Source organism: Dissoconium aciculare, assembly GCF_010015565.1.
Source record: "Dissoconium aciculare CBS 342.82 unplaced genomic scaffold K489scaffold_9, whole genome shotgun sequence".
NCBI classification, from domain to species: Eukaryota; Fungi; Ascomycota; class Dothideomycetes; order Mycosphaerellales; family Dissoconiaceae; genus Dissoconium; species Dissoconium aciculare.
In genome coordinates, this window is record NW_022984959.1 from 930,035 (window position 1) to 950,163 (window position 20,129).

General features: G+C 55.4%; 6 protein-coding genes across 6 annotated transcripts; 3 read left to right on the forward strand and 3 right to left on the reverse strand.

Moving 5' to 3' along the window:
• Window positions 1-220: 220 nt before the first annotated feature.
• On the reverse strand, window positions 221-5,430 carry K489DRAFT_372156 (glycine dehydrogenase; the record flags this gene model as incomplete). Its single annotated transcript, XM_033603310.1, has 6 exons — window positions 221-281; window positions 344-3,611; window positions 4,198-4,276; window positions 4,419-4,533; window positions 4,595-5,330; window positions 5,400-5,430. The coding sequence occupies 6 exons, from the start codon at window positions 5,428-5,430 to the stop codon at window positions 221-223; spliced, it is 4,290 nt and encodes a 1,429-aa protein (XP_033458271.1).
• A 1,117-nt stretch (window positions 5,431-6,547) lies between these two features.
• Window positions 6,548-7,291, reverse strand: K489DRAFT_372157 (uncharacterized protein; the record flags this gene model as incomplete). Its single annotated transcript, XM_033603311.1, has 1 exon — window positions 6,548-7,291. The coding sequence occupies one exon, from the start codon at window positions 7,289-7,291 to the stop codon at window positions 6,548-6,550; it is 744 nt and encodes a 247-aa protein (XP_033458272.1).
• A 205-nt stretch (window positions 7,292-7,496) lies between these two features.
• K489DRAFT_341980 (succinate--CoA ligase subunit beta) lies at window positions 7,497-8,947 on the forward strand. The gene is made up of 2 exons (XM_033602290.1): window positions 7,497-7,596; window positions 7,652-8,947. Exons 1-2 carry the CDS (start codon window positions 7,537-7,539, stop codon window positions 8,912-8,914), a joined length of 1,323 nt encoding a protein of 440 aa, XP_033458273.1. The 5' UTR covers window positions 7,497-7,536; the 3' UTR covers window positions 8,915-8,947.
• A 488-nt stretch (window positions 8,948-9,435) lies between these two features.
• On the reverse strand, window positions 9,436-11,230 carry K489DRAFT_395630 (uncharacterized protein; the record flags this gene model as incomplete). Its single annotated transcript, XM_033606848.1, has 2 exons — window positions 9,436-11,098; window positions 11,153-11,230. 2 exons carry the CDS (start codon window positions 11,228-11,230, stop codon window positions 9,611-9,613), a joined length of 1,566 nt encoding a protein of 521 aa, XP_033458274.1. The 3' UTR covers window positions 9,436-9,610.
• A 1,462-nt stretch (window positions 11,231-12,692) lies between these two features.
• On the forward strand, window positions 12,693-13,425 carry K489DRAFT_269880 (uncharacterized protein). The gene has a single exon (XM_033600107.1). The coding sequence runs from the start codon at window positions 12,907-12,909 to the stop codon at window positions 13,357-13,359; it is 453 nt and encodes a 150-aa protein (XP_033458275.1). The 5' UTR covers window positions 12,693-12,906; the 3' UTR covers window positions 13,360-13,425.
• Window positions 13,426-14,591: 1,166 nt separating this feature from the next.
• Window positions 14,592-20,045, forward strand: K489DRAFT_389880 (uncharacterized protein; the record flags this gene model as incomplete). The annotated part of the gene is made up of 6 exons (XM_033606552.1): window positions 14,592-14,606; window positions 14,657-14,690; window positions 16,162-16,905; window positions 16,975-19,130; window positions 19,216-19,371; window positions 19,563-20,045. The coding sequence occupies 6 exons, from the start codon at window positions 14,592-14,594 to the stop codon at window positions 20,043-20,045; spliced, it is 3,588 nt and encodes a 1,195-aa protein (XP_033458276.1).
• Between the last annotated feature and the right edge of the window lie 84 nt (window positions 20,046-20,129).

Consider the following 20,129-nt stretch of genomic DNA (forward strand, 5'->3'; position numbering starts at 1 on the left):
AAGCCACATGTCTGGCCAAAAACAAAATCTATAACGCCACGCTTGAACGCTCTTGTTGAATTACGAACTCGAGTTCAGCAGCCCTTGAGCCGGAGATGATCATCCACAGGGGAATTGTGGTGTCCCGCACGATGACTGTCCGACCCATCCATGTTGAAGACGAGCATAATGACGAAGAAATAAGGGTTTGTGAAATTCGATTTTGTTGCGTGCGGAAAGATTATGTCGGCAGAGGAGCGGCGACGCCGGTGAGGCCTTCGATGGTTTCGACGGGAGCACAGCTGCGAGAAAATCGCATTAGTCATTCATTCCTTCTTTTCGTACGAAAGAAAGGGAAACTTACCTGCAGAACAGATTCGTGTCACCATAAGTGTCATCCAGCCGGGTGACACTCGGCCAGAACTTCTTCTCCTTCAAATACTCGAGCGGATACGCCGCCTTCTCGCGGCTGTATGGGCGGTCCCACTCACTGAGGATGAGGTCTTTCATGCTGTGGGGCGACATGCGGAGGACGTTGCCCTCGCGGGGCTGCTTGCCGTTCTCAATGTCGGCGATCTCGTGGCGGATGGAGATGAGCGCGTCACAGAAGCGGTCGAGCTCAAACTTGCCTTCGGACTCGGTGGGCTCAATCATCAAAGTGTTGGCGACAGGCCATGACATGGTGGGAGCGTGGAACCCGTAATCTTGGAGACGCTTGGCGATGTCGATGGCGCCGATGCCGGCGGTCTCCTGGAATTTACGTGTGTCGAGGATGAACTCGTGGGCGCAGCGGCCGTTTTCGTTGGTGTAGAGGATCGGGTAGTGAGGCTTCAGTCGGGAGAGAATGTAGTTGGCGTTGAGCAGGGTGATCTTGGTGGCGTGGGTCAATCCGCGGGCGCCCATCATCTTGATGTAGGCCCAGCTGATGGGCAAGATGCTGGCAGATCCCCATGGAGCTCCTGAAATAGGTGCGATGGCCTTTGAGCCGCCGACGTTCTTGACGAGAGGGTGGCCCGGAAGGAAAGGTGCAAGGTGCTCAGCGACACCGATGGGTCCAACACCTGGTCCACCGCCACCGTGAGGAATGCAGAAAGTCTTGTGCAAGTTGAGATGACAGACGTCAGCACCAATCTCACCAGGTGAACAAAGACCAATTTGAGCATTCATGTTGGCTCCGTCCATGTAGACCTGACCACCATGTTGGTGAACCAAGTCGCAAGCCTCTTTGACGTTAGGCTCGAAGACACCGAACGTCGAAGGGTAGGTGATCATGATGGCGCCGAGTTCCTCGCTGTACTTTTCACACTTGTCCTTGAGATCTTTCATGTCAAGGTTACCAGTGCCGGTCTCACATTTGATCGTGACGACGCGCATACCTGCCATGGCGGCAGATGCAGGGTTGGTGCCGTGAGCAGAGACGGGAATCAAGCAGATGTCACGCTTCTTGCCTGGCTGCTCTTCCTGGTATTTCCGGATGACACGAAGACCAGCAAATTCACCCTGCGCACCGGAGTTGGGCTGTAGGGAAACAGAGTGGAAACCGGTGATCTCGGCGAGATCCTCCTCAAGCTCCTTGATGAGCTGTGCGTAACCGAGAGTCTGATCGCTGGGTGCAAAGGGGTGAATGTTGGAGAACTCTGGCCACGAGACCGGGACCATCTCTGTGGTAGCGTTCAATTTCATCGTGCAGGAACCGAGAGGGATCATAGAGTGGACGAGGGAAAGATCCTTGGACTGCAGGTGGTAAATGTAGCGAAGAAGCTCGGTCTCGGAGTGGTACTGGTTGAAGACGGGGTGGGTAAGGTAGCTCGACGTTCGTCGCAGAGACTCGGGTACGCTGCCTGTCGCCTCAACACCTTGGGCCAAGGCATTGACATCGACAACATCAGTGGTGAATGCTCTGAAGATCTCTTCGATTTGCTTCTTGCCAACGGTCTCGTCGATGGTGATACCGATGTGCTCGTCATCGACGACACGGAAGTTGGTGAGGAAGTTCTGTGCGGTCTTGGTGGCGAAGAGCGAAGCGCCCTGCTTCTTGACAACGACAGTGTCAAAGGCAACAGGCTGTCGAACTTCGAGTCCTGCCTCTTCCAACCCCTTGGCGAGAACCTGCGCCATCTTGGCGACCTTCTCTGCAATTCGCTTGAGCCCAGTGGGACCGTGGTAGATGGCGTACATGGCACTCATATTGGCGAGGAGCGCCTGCGCCGTGCAAATGTTGCTAGTGGCCTTCTCGCGACGGATGTGCTGTTCACGGGTCTGAAGTGCCAGACGAGCAGCCTTGTGGCCTAGACGATCCTTGGACAGACCGATCAGGCGACCGGGGATCTTCCGCTTGTGCTTCTCGCTCACAGCGAAGAATGCTGCGTGAGGTCCACCAAAACCGAGCGGCACGCCAAATCGCTGAGCGTTGCCAAAAGCGACATCTGCGCCGAACTCTCCAGGTGGGGTCAAAAGTGTAAGCGCGAGCAGATCTGTGCCGACTGCGAATGTTCCCTTGAGCGCGTGCACCTTGTCGGCGAGCGATCGGTAGTCCTCAACACCTCCGAGCGTATTGGGGTATTGTGCGAGAACTCCAATCAAATCTTCTCCAACCTCGTCTACAACTTTGCTGTTATCCGCCATGATATCCGCAACCTTGATTTTGATGCCGAAGCCCTCGGCACGACTGTCGAGAACTGCGATAGTCTGCGGGTGGCAGAGATGTGAAACAATGTAGGTCTTGTTCGGGCGCTTCAGGCGAGCAGCTGGCATAGCGTTCATGGACAAGGTCATGGCCTCTGCGGCGGCGGTAGGCTCATCCAGGACCGAGGCATTGGCCATGTTCAGGCCAGTCAGGTCGGAGACCATGGTCTGGAAGTTCAACAATGACTCCAATCTTCCTTGACTGATCTCTGGCTGGTATGGAGTGTAGCTCGTGTACCATGCAGGATTCTCAAGAATATTGCGCTTGATGACCTCGGGCACTCGGGTTCCAGCATATCCACATCCGATGTAGCTCTTGTAGACCTTGTTCTCTCCGGCAATGACCTTCAACCTTGAAAGTAATTGGCTTTCTGAGTATCCGCCCTCGCTGGTGGCGACCGATCCGGACTCTGGGACAGGGCCCTCGATTTTGATATTCTTGCTTGACAGGATGGTTGAGGGCAAGACCTGCTTCACGAATTCATCCAGTGATTTGACCGGAGGGTCAAGAACCTGAAGCATCTGCTCCGTCGTCTCGGCGCTCGGCCCGATGTGTCTGCGCGAAAAGGTATCGAGGGGTTCGTAGATCGAGGCATTGGTGAGATTGGGCACAGAGGGCGTATCGGCCGCGCCACTGGAGTAGAATGTACGGACATCGCTGCGGACTTTGTTCTGAAGCAGACACACAGTCGATGTCGGTCTCGCACGGCTGGCAACGAGACATTGCTTGGACAAAGGACGATGTGTCGCGAGCCATTGTGCTCGAAGCCGAAGCGCGGCAGCTGATCGCGCAGCCGACATTTTGTAAGGCGGTTGCCACGAAGCTCCGCTCGATGAAGTGAAGGACCAGAGGCGGTAGTTCTGGGGAATCTGTCGATGCAAATCGCAACGCACCGTGTTTCTCGCAGGGACAATGTTGTGCTTGAGAGAAGAATGTTTGCTCTGATCTGGGCGGAAAAGTGGTGCAGTTTAGCGTGCGGCGACTTGTGGTAGTTTGAAAAGATTCGGACATCGAGGTCGGACCCTTCTTCTGCTGCTGTTTGCTGCTTCACCAAGCACGTTCTTTGTTGAGCCCTCAGTGCCCAGGTGGTAAGCCGATCTTCGCCGATTGCGCTTATCATGGCCCGCCACTAGTCGCGTGCACGGTTCGTTCCCAAACCACTTCTGCCTTGTGGTTGCGGTGAGACATCGAGTCAAGGCCGCTTCTATGCAGCTGCTGAATAGCATTCGGCGGGCATGCAAGGGCGCGCTTTCTACGGAGGACCCAGCTCATGGTCGACTCCGAGTGTTACTCCGGATGATACGCGAGCTTGATTCCACATCCAACTGCAATGGACATCTCATCATGGTTAGAGGTGGCACCTCCCGATGCCGCACTCGCAATGCAAGGAAGCAACCTTGGAAAGTAGATAATATACGCCGCCCAAAACCAAAACGGACGACCAATGGAGATCGGTGGCATTGAAAATTGCTGGCGTGTGGCTGAAGGTCCTTGAGCTGTTTCCCGGAGAGGTACTCTAGGATATACTGTACCTCGAATTCCGAGCATGCACGCCAATGCCGCATCCTCCTCCGCACGCCGCACTTCACCGTCCATGTGAGAAGAGTGAGTCTTGGTCAAGAGTACGACAAGTGGGGTTGCAAAGAAAACACACTTCCTCGAAATCAACTTATTGATATTTAAGCCACTATTCTAGACCACCAAGTGATTGGCAACCCGTGAGATCTACTGACCGTGCTTACTGAGCACGCACAATATAGCCGATGCGTGGGAAGTGCAAATGTACTCCATCCTTGATCTCAATCACAACCTCGCGATGATCCGCAGCAACGAGCGTGCCAAATTGCGGGTGCGCGCCAGGCTCGGTGCTACAGTACACACAATGTCAGCGTTACTGCATGCTCGCGGAAGGAAATGGACAAAACTCACTCAAAGCCCTCGACGCTGACTGGCGTGCCGACCTCCAAGCCAGTGGGTTCATCGAGGGAGACTCCCTTCGCTCCTTGCGAAGTATAGCTCGCGCCACGGATGATCTTGTGAGCTTCTTCGTCGCTCAGCACTGGCGGGTTGAAAGTTGGTAAGCTCTCAACAAGCTTGTATACTTTTGGAAATTTATCTTGTCCGAAACCCGGCTCCTTGCCGATACCAAGCCCAAGTAACATCTTGAGTACCCAGGCGACGTGAATGTCGGCCAAAGAGATATCGGAACCCCCTATGAACGGACCCTCGGAATTGGCGAGGAACTGACGCTCAGCGTGTAGCAAGCGACCTTTGACCGCTGCAAGTGCGCTTGGTCGAAGGGTTGCGATATCAGGACGACTCACGAATGGGAAGATGCTCTCGCGATCCTTCTTGAACTCCGGCGAGAGCACTTGCTGTGGGAGTAGACCCAGAGAGTCTATGAAGGTGGCGTTGGCCCACGACTCGTACGCCTTGTCCGCAGGACTGGTGGGGATCTTTCCCAGCTGCGAAGTAATGACATCGATGATGAGGGATGTGTCAGCGTAGATGTCTTTGCCGATGGCCAAGAGGGGAATGCGCCTGTAAGTGATACCCAAGGCTTCCAAGCTAGGTCGCGGCATTGTAAAGGGCTGATCGTTCCTCTTGAAATCGACGCCCAATGATGCCAGCAGAAGTTTGACCTTCTGGCCATATGGCGAATTGTCTGGAATTACACATCAGATCGTGCTGACACAGACGAAATATGGGATGACCGCTAGGGATGGATGTTTACCGTAGTCGAATGAAATGATTGGTGCCGCCATCGTGTCTGCAAGGATCAGGGAGTTTGGGATCCAAATTGCTGTTGATGTATTACCTTGCAATGCAAAGTTGCATCGATTTCGAAATGATCGCTAGAAAAGATGTTTGATGTAACCAACTTATATCCATCCAGTCGTGGCAAGCTCCATGAATGCATACTCATTAACTTTTGAACCACGTCGACAATGATGCAATCCATCATTTCGTGTGGGGACCCCGCCATTTCCAGGGCGAACTGACTCTGTGGCACAGCAACAATGTACTTTGCGATGGGCACACTCATGTCATGAGTTGGCCAGTCCGGAGCCGGAGCGCAGTACGGATATTCGCTTAATTGGACGTCATGACGTTGTCTCCCTCCGCGAACTTCAGAAGCAGGAGTCTTGCACTCATCGTTGGATTTAGCCGCGCATCTTGTTGGCCGCTCAGTCAAATCGAAGCAGTCATATGCATCCAAGCGATTTGATTAGTTCTTAGAGCTATCCTCGGAATTTTCTACTAAGTACCTAGATAAGAATGGAAAAGCGATCTCAAGAAAGATTAACAGAAGTCATTTTGATCGTTTGTCTGATATTGACTTCTCGACGATCATGCGCAGTTTGGCGTTAGGGTTTGGGCAAGCATAGGTTCGATCTGTGTCGCTCTCTGACTCCCAAAGTACCAAGTTGATTTGAGAGTATGCTCCATGCCAGTCCTCGGTTCGTCATCGCAATCAATGATTTTCGCACTTCAGAGGGAGTGTTTACTACAGCCATTGTGCAAAGCTTGTGCAAAGCTCATCAGCGGTGCACACTTGCCAAATAGTCTTCCAGACACAATCGGAGTCACCCGAAGACAGCGAAGTTTGAATGGTACTTGCCATATATCTGAGGTCTGCGGCCATTCATCCGACTGCTACATGCGGACATGGGCTTGCTGCAAGTAGACAGTTCCCTTGGCAATGCAGCGTCATCCAGGTGCGCATCATAACATCCTCAAGTGCGCTTCGGAATATGCGTAACTCTACTGGCAGAAGATAGATCCATCCCACTGCTGCAGTTGTATGCACAAGCATGGACGGGTGACTCCCGCAAAGAGAGTGACGGCAAAGTAGATTTCTGGGTATCATCTGTAAGACCCTCAGCGAGCATCGACGTTTGTGCCCCCCGATTTCGTCTTCTTGTTCTTCTTCGACGCTTTTGCTGCCAGTAGTTCATCCAGATATCCTCCAGTTGCCTTTCTCTTGACAGGTTTCGAAGTCACTATTGGTCTGGTGTCAGCCTCGTCTGCATCATCAGCGTCGCGGTCAGCGCCTGGCGGTAGTTTTGAGATAGATCGTGCATCGTTTCCCTGTTCTCCTGTATCGCCTGCAGGTGCTTTGCGAGTAGGCTCAGAGGCGACGCGACCTCCACGCTTTGAAGTGATCGCTGAGGCTCGACCTCCTTCTTCATCGGAGCTATCGTCCTGTGGCTTTGCAGAAGAAAATGGTTTCTTCAATGGCAGGGGTTTTGACGCCGCTGTGACTCTGGCAGCATCAATCTCCTTCTTTTTGGCCCGGGCGCCTTTGCTGCCGAGCAGTTGTTCGAGTAATTTCTCATTTACAGGTCGCGATTTTTGATGTAAGAAGTTGTTGATGTCGCTGTCACTCTTCAACGTCTGGGATATCACACCGACACCAGCCTCTTCATCGAGTCCAGCATTCACTCCTTCATCAGCCGTCTCATTGCGAAGACCAACACTCGGCGTGTCTGGCGACTGCTGCCAGGCAGATCGGAATTCATTTTTGAAGCTTGCACCTGCAAATCCTAATCGTCCAGCATAGAGATCTAGATCAGCTGCTTCTTCTTCAGCAATCGGATCTGGACGCGCACGTTTGCTTGACATGGTGGCACTCCCACGTCTTGAAGGAAAAAAACGTGGGTGCATAGATTACTTTGAAGCGACAGCTGTCTATGCCTGAGGTTGGAGATCCGGACAAGTCCGCAAGAAGCAACCTCCGAAGCTCAGCTCCCTAGGCCCTTCGTAACATACCCTGCCATCTTCAGTACAACGTGTGATATACACACATCCCGTTCTTTGACAACCGACCTCCCTGTCATATATCGCCCGATCTCTCCCATCTGCACAACATGTTTAAACTCGCGAGATCAAGCGGCCGGCAATTCACATCTGCGCTGAAAAGTGCTAGCGTAAGTCGTCATCTTATCAACACTATCAGCACACCAGAGCTCACATGTAGAACAGCAACAAACCCAGCGTCGCAATCTCGCCGTTCACGAATACCGATCTGCACAGCTATTAGAGTCATACGGAATCGGCGTACCAAAGGGAAATGTAGCACACAACGCCAAGGAGGCCGAACAGGTCGCCAACAGCATCGGTGGTGAGGACATGGTGGTCAAAGCACAGGTTTTGGCAGGAGGACGAGGAAAAGGTCACTTCGACAATGGTTTCAAGGGCGGTGTCCGAGTCGTCTACAGCCCGCGTGAGGCCTCCGTCCTCGCCGAACAGATGATCGGTCACAAGCTCATCACCAAGCAAACCGGTGAGCGCGGACGGATCTGCAACAGCGTCTACATCGTCGAGCGCGAGTACGCACGTCGGGAATTCTACCTTGCCATCCTCATGGACCGTGCGACACAAGGACCGGTCATCGTCGCCTCAAGCCAGGGTGGTATGGATATCGAGACCGTCGCCAAGGAGACCCCGGAAGCCATTCTCACCACCAAGGTTGACATCAACATTGGTGTGACCGACGAGATGGCCACTAAGATCGCCACCGACCTTGGTTTCAGCAAGCAATGCATCCCCGATGCCGTTTCCACCATTCAGAAGCTGTACAAGGTGTTCATGGAGAAGGATGCCACCCAGATTGAGATCAACCCCCTCAGCGAGACGTCCGACCACAAGGTTCTGTGCATGGACGCCAAGCTCAACTTCGACGATAACGCCGAGTTCCGTCAAAAGGAGGTCTTCGACTGGCGCGATCCCTCGCAGGAAGACGCGGACGAGGTCAAGGCTGGCGAAGCCGGACTCAACTTCATCAAGCTTGATGGAGACATCGGCTGCTTGGTCAACGGAGCCGGTCTCGCCATGGCGACCATGGACATCATCAAGCTCAACGGCGGCTCACCCGCCAACTTCCTCGACGTCGGCGGAGGAGCCACCCCGGAGGCGATCAAGCAAGCCTTCGACCTGATCACCAGCGACCCCAAGGTCACCGCCATTTTCGTCAACATCTTCGGCGGAATCGTGCGCTGCGACGCCATCGCCAAGGGCCTGATCTCCGTCGTCGAGAGCATGAACCTGCGCATCCCGATCATCGCCCGACTACAGGGCACCAACGGCGAGCAGGCACACAAGCTGATCAACGAGAGCGGCCTCAAGATCTTCAGCATCGATGACCTGCAGACTGCGGCGGAGAAGAGCGTGCAGTTCAGCAAGGTCGTCAAGATCGGTAAGTCGTCCGAATTACCCCCTTCTCTCATCACGTCCTTATTCATCTGATCATTTCACTAACATGACTTCCTTTCCTACAGCTCGCGACATCGACGTCGGCGTCGAGTTCACCCTGGGCATCTAGACGCGAACTTGCCATTTGGGCGTCATCCGAACGTCGAGTTTTCCTGTGCTGCGGTGGGACATGACTTGTCGGACTGCCGTGTTTAGAACGGGGCGCGTGGAAACAAGACACAAATCTCTGGGGGTTCTTTTCCGAAATTCTACCGGCCGCGGTTATATCTTTTCCCTCCCATAACGTAATTTGCAAGCGCGGACTGTTTTTTTTCTTCTTCTCCGTTTCAAGTCCCGCAGGCTGTCTCTCTTCGTACGGGGGCCCGATGTTCGTCTGTGACGTGATGAAGTGGAATTGTTTTGCTGTGCATGAGTAAGCCGATGATAGCTTCTCCGCACTCCTCGATCCTCGATTCCTTGCCTGAACCCATAGCAAAAGGGCCCTGGACGTGCGTCGAGGTGAGGGGAGGGGGATAACCTCTATACATCTAACGACATTTCTCTGTTGGCGCGATCGAACAAACAGGGAGCAGAGCATTGATGTATATGCGGGCGTGGGAGATTGTTCTCGTTGCCATAATCTTGTCATTTCCATCCATTCCTTCGTTATGTACATACATTATCCCATTTGACTCGCGTTATAATTATCGTCCACTTCATCTTTCTCGCCCCGGGATCCACATGACGCCTTCAACCAGCCTGGTAGACGCCCAGCGCGACCACATGCGGGTTGATCATGCTCAGGTTGAACGGCGTCAGGAACAGATCCGAATCCGTCAGCGCCACGAACATGGTGTCGTTCACGATCCCCTGGCCGCCCGCGTAGACCTCCCCGGCGGGCTGATAGGTGTAGCCCTGGTTCGGGCCCGTGACGGTCAGCGGCGTGTAGGTGAGGTTGAGCTGGGCGACCCAGGCGACGAACCGCGGGGGCCCCGCGGCCGAGCTCGTGATGTAGCTGTTGTTGGGCCCGACGGGCGCCCCGGGCGTGTCCCAGAGGAAGCGGACCTGTTTGCCCGGTAAGGAGAGCGGCTCGGAGCGGTTGCGTGCGATGGCGGGACCGCAGCCGTGGCCGGTGACGTTCAGGTTGAGGCAGCTTGCGTTCTGGGCGGGCAGGGTCGCCGGGCTGGAGGTGCGGTTGTCCGCGCGTTCCCAGTCCGCGGTGTCGTTGGGGCTGACGCGGTTGATGTTGGCCTGGTTGGCGACGTGCAGCGCCGGGAAGTTCTGCCACGCGAGTCGCGTGGTGTTGGCGGGGCAGCTGCTGATGTAGGGCGCGAGGAAGGTCCAGGCCCAGGATTGGGGGATGCCGGTTTCGAACCAGACGGGCATCGGGTGCAGGCCGCTCATCTGTCGGAAGATCATCTGCTGGCGGGCTTCGGTCGCGATGGATTGCGCGAGGAGCTGTCCGACCTCCCGCGAGTCGAGGTGGTTGATGAAACCCCAGACGCCGGATTCGCCCCAGCGGGTGAGGATCTGGTTGAAGTCGACGAATTCGCGCACGTTCTTGAAGGGGTAGTCGTAGGTGCATTGGGGGACGGCGGTGTGGCCGAGCATGTTGGAGAGCAGGGTGGCGTGGCCCTGCTCCTGCTGCGCCATGAAGGCGATCAGGGATCGGTCTTCGGCGGTGAGACCGGCGGCTAAGAAGTCCTCCTCGGAGAAGATCGCGAGGCCGTTGTTGAAGAGATCCAACTCGATCCATTCCTGGTAGAGACCCAACTGGATGGACTCGTAGTCGAAATCACTCTCCACCATGTATCGCGGCAGAGAGCCATTCGTGCCGAGACCTCCGGCTGGCACGTACGGCGCTGGCTGAGGCTTCTGGGGGGTGCCATTGGTGTTGTAGTATGTCGCGGTTGGATTCGGAGGGAGAGTTGGAATGGAGGCGGCGATCACGGTCGTGGAGACGGCACCAACAGTGGTTGGTAGTCCAGTAAAGGGACCGTGGCTCGTTGGACCGGTCGGCAAAGAACTTCGCTGAGGGGCAGCAGCGCCTGACTGGGTGCCATTTGGTGCCGTGGTGAATATGGCAGGGACGGCAGAATTGAGGCCAAAGCTGGTGGGCACGGCAGTGATCGGGCTGGGAGTGTATGAACCGAATGGTGCATCCGCGTTGGTGTAGCCGGGCAGGTTGCCCCTCTGGTTGCTGGCATTGCCCGTCGACGCAGCAGTGCCCGCACTGGACTTGGTGCTTGAAGAACCATATCCGGATGGAAGAGCATCTCGGAGGACGCTTACGGCATTCTCCTGAGGTGCTGGGAAAGCAGCGGCGTGAACGCCGAGCAAAGCAGACGCCAAGGTCAACTTGGTCAACATCTTGAGTGCCGACTATTGATTTGAGATATCAGCTGATGGTGAAGTTGTGAGAGGAGGGAACGAGAAGCATTCTGTCCAATGTGTTCCTGCTGAAATCAATATATAGCGGTCAGTTCTGAAGAACCCCCTGTCGAGGATTTCAGGTGACGACAGTGACGCCTGTTCGTCAGCACTATCCGGCAGTCCGCCGAACACAAGCAACCACGACATTATGATGCTAACGTTGCACGCCTGTCGACGGGAGTCGTCGTCATTGCCACCCTTGATGGTATATTTGTCACGCGTAATGAAATTTGTTGAACATGAGCCAGAAAGCGCAGTTCCCTATCCGATCAGGGCAAACCTCACCTCTCGTCCTCCTGGTCATACGTGAAAGCCAGGACAGGTGAAGGAATGCCTCATCCATTGACGCTGACGCATACTAGAAATGCTTATGCGTGAGAAGTGCTTCTTGATCGCCCGAGGTCGAGGTTTTTTCAGACTTTTGACTCTATGACGAAGGATGATTGAATGGAACCGCGCTTGAGCTCAAGTGAGACTCGCTCCCACGTGGGAATGACCATCTGCCGAGTCATAAGCATAATAGATAGGTCGACAACACGCTCGTCGGGAATGGCAAAAGCGGCGAAGTTGAGATCGCGTTTGCCTGAACATCCCGTAACGGGAAGATCAAACCTGGTGACGGGCTTCATGGTCTTCTAACCCGTCGGGGTACCGTCCTGAAGCCGACGATGCGTGCCACGTTCGGTGGTGCAAGTGTCAAAGCAAGGTCATCAGAAAGGAAACGCTCTACAGGTGCCGCGATCTGTGATGTGATGGAGCGGGACTGGCCGTAAGACAACAATCGTGCAATGTCATCAGCATCCCGCAGAAGTCGCGATAATCCCCGCTCTGTCAGCAAACAGGTGTCGTACGCGGGCGGTCGAACATGAGGTCGCCCGGAGTAGAAAGTCCCCGAAACGATTTGCACAACATAAGCGAATACAGATGGATATGCTCTTCGCCAGCCGAACCAATCCTCAGGTTCCTTGCCGGCCAGGATGGTCCTTCGACGTCGAGGTCTGCAGCCAGGTCATTACACGGCGAAGAAGCGCGCGTAAACCGCACGTGCAGTCGAAGTGAGCCATCCATCCCCAAACATCGTCGCTCCTCCTCTCCGACCTCCTCACCGATCATTCATCCTCCGTCGACGCCTCTACTTGCCATCGACAAGATGGACACCTGCACGTATACATTGATAGGATCATGATGCGCGCATCCCGGACTTGCCCCGAAGGAGACATGATCGGGAGATGTCCACTCGGGAAGAGGAGAGAAGAGAAGGAGCAGCGGCACAGATGTCGTCAGGATGATGCGGCTGGAGGAGAAGCCCGGAACAGGGATGGCGTGTTTTTGTCCTTCTCTCTTTTCCTCTCTCTCTCCCGGCATCAGTCCGACGATACTTACCACCTGGGCCGTGGTGAATAATAAGTACACGTAGAAGTCCTCGCCGAGATATTCCCGAACTCTTCGCTCTCTCTGTCATTATCCGTCTTCTGTTGCATCATTTCAACGAGAGAGATTATGGTGTATTTGGATAGAGAAAGCGCTGATGCTGCCGCTGTTCCTGGAAACAACCCAATTCTCTCATCATAGATGTCGCTTTCTCACGAGACCGCAGCGAGAGCCGCACCGTTATGTGTCGTTTCAGCCACGTCATCAGAAAGAAAAATCATGTAAACGGCGAAACGGTATATGTCGCCCTCGCCAATCCATCACTCCTATCTACGTGCGCAGGTGGGCACTTCCTCAGGTGCCCAGGAGACATTCGACGTACATCTCAAGTTTCTGCCCGTTCCCGCAGTGACAAAACGAGACAGGAAGGGTCGACGGTTTATGGCGTGGAGGGGCCTCGACTCCGATCCTGTATTATCGTACTGTACCTAGGTAAGTATGAAAGGGTGGCGTTTCGGCGGGAACCCTTCCCTCGCAATCTGCATATTTTGGCACCCATGTTTTCAACGGGTTGTTCTGGCCGGTCTCGTCCCGAAACCTGCGGGTGCCTGTGTGGTGAATGGCATGGATCTCGTGGACGCGGTCGGCGTCGGGAGACTTTCCTGGATTTCATGGTTGCCCAGATCATCATGTGAAACTATGTGTGAGATGCACCGAGCCGGGCGGTTGTACATGCGCGCAGATGTCCACGGGTGTCCTGGTGAATAATGATGATGATGATGATGATGATGATGATGATGATGAAGATGATGATGATGAATGGTTTGCTTATGTAGACCGGGAGACGAGAACATCAGGTGACTGTGTGTCTTTTGATGATTGATGGAGAACGACCATGGGAGTGATCTGCCAATGTGAGGTTCCGTCGGGCAGTGTCAGTAAACTTACTTTCATCACCCATTTCCAATTACATCTCGTCGTCGTTGTGCTTAGTCACCATCGACATGCTCCCGTGGAGATATATCCATGAGGACGTATCGTGATGACGAAACATCCTCTCTCAAGTGCTACTTATATCACGGGCGACGGTTTCGCCGGAACGTGGTTTGGTTTCCATCGACCATGCCGGGAAGAGCACTTCCCCGAAACGGACGAGGTGGATCGCCTGCTGTTCGACACATGCATATGTGTGCACCGTCCTGCCCTCGACTGGACTGGACTGTACGATGGGCGGGCAGAGATCATCTCACTTCGATCGCATTTATTTGACGGTGAGTGGGAGAATGGGAGATCTCTATCCGCATGAATCCGCGCACGAAGATGCCGGACAGACCACGCGCAACTCCAACCTACACACAGTATCGCCGTCGAGCGTTCTATGACGAGTGTTTGACGAGCAACGACAATCGGCCAAGCGCGCGCGCACGCTGACGAAGGGCGGGATAGCCTCGCCCGGGCGGGCTTGTGGTTGGTCAAGCCCCGTGAACTCTCTCCCTCTCTCCCTCGATCCATGCGTGCACAGATCATGCTGCAGTCGTCGGTGACTGTCCGATCGCGAGACACGATCATCGCCGTGTGGACGTGGACTGTACTGTATCGTATCGTGCCGTGTTTTGGACGAGGGTGATGAGATCAGATGGGAGATGTTTCCTGCCTGAGGGAGGAAGGTGGTGACTGAGGGGCTCTGATTTCCTCCCCCATGTGACGAAACGGGCGGGTCATTTGTCGCGGGTCGGCTGCCAGGCCCTCCCCCCGTTGAGCCTGTTATATCGACCCACCTGGGCACCTCCAGGGCTGGTATGTGTGCCCAGGTGTGTTCACGGAGCATCTCGACCGGCGCGTGCTGGAGAGAGCAGCAACGTCTATCAGGCCCACTCATGTCACAATCCATACATCTGACACGGCAGCAGCCTTCACGATGATCGTCATGCCTAGTACAGCAGCGAGAAGGAAATAACAAAGGCTGATCTCTTTGTGATGCAATGCGACAAGGAAATGAACTCTAAATCCCATCGAAAAGACCGGGGTGCATAGAATATCATTATTACATATGACAATTGCCGACCTGACTGACGATCGACATTGGGACTTCCGATCCCGATCTGACGCCGTTTCGAGTGCGCACGACGTTGTTGTTGTTGTTGTTGTTCCCAGTGGGTTCCCCTCGACACAGGTGCCCCAGGGGAACGATGTTTCTCATTAATCTTGTGGTGGTTGTTCACCAGTAGGAATATGGATACGGGCATGCCGAAGATCAACCATGAGAGAGAGGAAGAGAGAGGAACAGAGAGAGAGAGAGAGAGAGAGAGAGAGAGAGAGAGAGGCGGCCCCGTAGTTTCGATGATCTCGTGGTCGACGATGACCGACTCCTGGAATACTACCACCACCACCACCACCACCACCACCACCACCACCACTACTACTACTACTGCATCATCATCATCATCATCATCATCATCATCATCATCACAGCATCTGGCATACGGTATCAAGATGGATCGTCATGGCCTCCTGCCCGTGCCACGAACCCTTGTGATGATCTAACCGCGGGCTTGTGATCGTCGATCGGAGGGCGGAGGGCGGTGGTGGTGGCTTGAATCGCTTGATCTGAACCGCCGGCGCATGGACAATAATGATGATATTGATCCCTAGCTGATCCCTAGCTGGAGTTCCCGCCCATTGTTAGGCTTGACCCGCGTAGACAAGCTGATGATTACATTACCCAGTGGGCTTGACCCGCATAGGCAAAAGTGGCTTGCTCACCAGTTCACCATCAACAACTTTCTACTGGACGACTGCGCGTGTGCTGCCGAGACCAACCCGCCCGCCATAGCGTCACACCACACACACACGTCAGCGGAGGTCCATCGCCGATTGCTGGCAATTCTGGTCCGCCGTCTCTCTGTCTGTTCCTCTGTCGGATGGCAGTCTAGTGCAAGCGATCAATTCACCCACACAAAACGTTCGCAGACGGCCATCTGCCATGCCCGTGGACTGTAGCGTCGCGTCGTGGTGGTGGAAGCCAGCTGCACAGGTGTGGTGCAGGCGGTTTGGTTCAGATCATGGCAGGACATCCTGACCCGCGACGGGTTGGCCAGCCTGCGACTACTACCACCGCTACTGCCACTGCCACTTCAACCACCCTTATTGTTATTCCTCACTGCTGCGAAATCTCATGCACAACCCGTCCTCTCCTCTCCGTGTCGACCTTCCGACATCCACGAATACGCAAGAACCTCGTCGCGAAACACCTCACCTCGCCTCACCTCGCCTCAACATGCTTTGCAACACCACCACACTTTCGACTATACCCGCCAGCCTGATATGCTGGACTTGAATTGAAACGTCCGCATCAACCTACAGTACAACTCCGAACGACCACGGATGGCCTGGACCCTCACCACGCTTCTCCACCAACACCGCCACTCTCACACACATGTCGACCTTGTCGATCCGCGAGGCCGATGAGGAGCTCGATGGATGCCGGACATCGCAAGATGAGAATGATCGCGAGAGGGAATTCTACAGATACTACCGCCCACTGCGGGAACTCGGCCAGCATGATCCGCACTTCTGTGACATGAAGACGGACGTCTCCATCGCACAACACCTCACATCCCCTAGCCCGGACCCGGCCCTCACCGCCTTCTGTCAGTTGGGGGCCTTGAGGCTGAACGTGCGGAGGGCGCTCATGTTCTTCTTCGACTCGAAACACTCCTACGTGCTCGCCGAGGCCACGAAGACGACCAACATCCGGACCGGCACTTGCGAGGACCCGGCGGATGCGTTATGTTTGGGACACACGGTCATGCCGAGGGGCGTCTCCGTCTGCGAATATACCGTCCTCCTCCCGCCGACGCTCCCTCAGAACTTCGACGTGCGCCGCATTGACAGCAAGGTCGCCTACGTCGTCAACGACCTGGCCAAAGACCCCGAGTTTCGCGAGAGCGCGTTCGTCACCGGTGGCCCGCGCGCGAGATTCTACGCCGGCGTTCCGATCACGACTCCCAACGGAATCAACATCGGCGCGTACTGCGTCCTCGACGACAAACCGCGACATGGCCTCACCGCGTCCGAGACCACCTTCCTGGCGGAAATGTCAAGCACGGTGTCCATCCACCTCGAGATGCTGCGCGCCGCGGCGGAACACCAATTGGGGACGAAGATGATCGCGGGCCTGGGAGCTTTCATCGATGGGGACTCCGACCTGAGGGATTACGTGGAGCAGGAGCGCCCACAGGGTCCGAGCCACTCATTCGCAACACTGATGGCAACATCGAAAAGCACTGAATCCTTCCTACGGACCGAAGACCAGCCCGGCAAGATCGTCGAGATGTCGCCGAGTCCCAGCTCGTCGAGCCGAGTCCCTCTGAACAAGCGCGTCCACAAAGACTCCATCACTGGCGTACAATCTGACCGCCGGCCCGCCTCGAGCAGAAGCTCCAGTAAGAACAAGTCGATCGAAGACTCCGCCTCGGCGGATATCGAAGCCACCTTCTTGCGCGCGGCGAAGCTGGTCAGGGAGGCGCTCAACGTCGACGGGGTCCAGTTCCTCGACGCTCGCTTCGGTACTCGCGGAACCTCGCCCACATCTGCCACCTCTTCAGAACACAGTGGGCCCGGCACCCCGGAGAGCGAAGCTGGGGCCTCGCGTCAGCTGAACCCGAACTCCATCATGGAGGGATCGCCCGTGGAGATGTGCAACATATTCGCCTCGTCGTCGCAGTCAGAGCCCGTCCAGGTCCCGCAGAAGCTCCTGCGCCGTTTGCTCCAGCGCTACCGGAACGGTAAGATCTGGTTCTTCGACACATACGAGCGATGGGACAGCCCTTCCTCGACGGGGTCGGATCGGGAAGGCTCATCATCGGAGACCGGCGAACTCGACCCGGCGGTGCCCGTCGAGGGCAACACCATGCAGTCTTCGCAGTTCAAGCGCGCGAGCCGGAAGGACGATCGCCGTGAGATGCTCCGTCTCTTCCCCAACGCACGTAGCGTGTGCTTCGTGGGCATGTGGGATCACACCTCCCAGAGATGGTCCGCCGCAAGCTTCTCCTGGACGAGTTCGCCTTTCAGACATTTCTCCGAAGAGTTCGACCTGAAATATGTCACCGCCTTCTGCGATGTGATTCTCGCTGAATTGCAGCGCTTGGAGGCGACGCGTTCGGATCGCGCCAAGTCGGATTTCATTTCGACCATCTCCCATGAGCTGCGCTCTCCACTGCACGGTATCCTGGGGAGCGTGGAGCTTCTCAATGCTGCGCCGAACGACCCTCTGTTGTCCAGCTCGGATCTCATCTCACAAGTCGAAGTGTGCAGTCGTACTCTGCTCGACGTCATTGATCACTTGTTGGATTACAGCGGCATCAACCAGATGTCCAAATCGGGTACCTCATCGGTCACGAAAGCGAGCTCGAGGATGGCCATGTCCATGGCTTCCAAGGGCTCCCTCGAGACCGCTGAAGCAGATGCCGTCCGCGACACCGATGTCAACCTTGACCGCATCACCGAGGAGGTAGTCGAGGCAGCGTTATATTCTTTCTGCTTCGGTCGAGCTCGAGACGTCATCCTCGAACGAAAAGTGGCAGTCATTCTTGACATCGACAGCAACTTCGACTGGCGATGTACCGTCAATTTGGGAGCGTGGAAACGGGTGTGCATCAATCTCGTCAGCAATGCCCTCAAATACACCAACAACGGCCATGTCCGTGTCACATTGCGAGCGGAGAGGAACGGTGACGGCAGCTTTGTCGCCACTCTGGAAGTCTCGGATACTGGCTGCGGTATGAGCCGCGACTTCCTCGACAACCACCTCTTCACCGCCTTCACCCAGGAGAACAGCTTTGTCGAGGGTACGGGTCTGGGTTTGAATCTCGTCTCCAAAATCGTCCGCGAATGGGGCGGTAATATCGATGTGCGAAGTGAAAAGGGACAGGGCTCGACCTTCACCCTCAAGATTCCGTTAGATTCGTGCCGCAAGAATTCCACGGATTCCGCTTCCTCCGACTCTTCAGCAACACCGGAATCATCAGAGCCGGAGTTCGCAGAAGATCTCGTCGTGGGCATCGTTGGCGCAGAAGTCGATGCGTCAAATCCATCTCCTGATGACCAGAAAACCGGCCGGGAGATTCTTGCCCAGCAGCTTCTCAACACCAGCGTCGATGACATGCTCACACGCCTGGACATCCCCCATTCGCCATGCTCGAGGGTCAGTCATGGAGGTTTCGGGGTCAATGTCATCACCGAGACTCGTCTCAGAGATGAATTGGTTCACCTGGAGGCACTTCCAGATTCTGCCCAGAACGAACCGCCCAGCCTGAGCAAAACCCCGCTCGTCATCATCTGCAACAGCGTCATCTCCGCGAGGACCCTCACCAAAGCCGAACTCCTCCGCATCACGTCCGGGCACGTCGAGTTGATCCTACAACCCGTCGGACCCTGCCGCTTGAAACGCGCCGTCACTGCATGCGTGCAGTCCCTGACCAAGAGCGACACACCCGCAGTGTCCTTGCGCGCCGATAATGCGACATTGAGGAGCGCTTCACGTGCCAGAGAGGCGGACCTCAGCGATGGCTCGAGGCCTGGCTCGAGCTCGTCCAATAAACCTTTCAGGAGACCCTTTTATCGTGTCAAGGCTTCTGGCAGGAATCCTTCCAATTCGCCTCGGCCATCGTACGAAGCCCGTTCTTTCCGATTGCCACATCACAGAGGTCCGTCAGGCGAACACGACGCGTTGAAGATGGAGAAGAACGGGAAGACTGGAGCTTCAACCGGCAGTAGCGGCGGTCACGATGAGGGTGGATTGTCGCTGCTGCTTGTAGATGACAATGTAAGTTTTCTCGAAACAGATCTATATATGGACCTGCCGACATCACATGGTATACATGCTAATCATCATCAGGCGGTCAACATGAAAATCCTCTCCACTTTCGCTGAACGCTCCGGCTACCGCAAACTCGTCGCTACGGACGGCCAACAAGCCGTCGACCTCTACACCTCGACCTGCCCACCTCCGCAACGATCCACCTCGACATCTTCCACATCGCCAGACCGGTCGTCCTCCGTCTCACCCCACACCGTTCCAGACGGCCCATCCTCTCCGTCATCCACCTCCTCATCTTCTCAACCCACCGAAAACCCCCGACCCCGCGTCATCCTCATGGACATCAACATGCCCCAGATGGATGGCTACGAAGCCACCCGCCGGATCCGCGCTCTGGAGAAACGTCATCGTGTCCAGCCGCCCGCGACGATCATCGGATTGAGTGGCCTGGGCAGCGAAAAGGCCAGACAGGATGCGTTCAAAGCGGGTATGAGTATGTTCCTCACTAAACCGGTTAGGTTGCAGGAGTTGAAGAGGATTCTGGGAGAGATCGGAGGATGAACATCTCCGACGTTGGATTCATGAACCATTTGACCTTCGTCCTACCCATCGGGCAACCATCTAATCGCGATCGAGATTTTGGCA

Coding starts and splice junctions, on each gene's coding strand:
- K489DRAFT_269880 (XM_033600107.1), top strand. CDS start 12,907: ATGTGTCGTTTCAGCCACGTCATCAGAAAGAAAAATCATGTAAACGGC.
- K489DRAFT_341980 (XM_033602290.1), top strand. CDS start 7,537: ATGTTTAAACTCGCGAGATCAAGCGGCCGGCAATTCACATCTGCGCTG. Junction 7,597..7,651: donor CTGCGCTGAAAAGTGCTAGC/GTAAGTCGTCAT, acceptor CATGTAGAACAG/CAACAAACCCAGCGTCGCAA.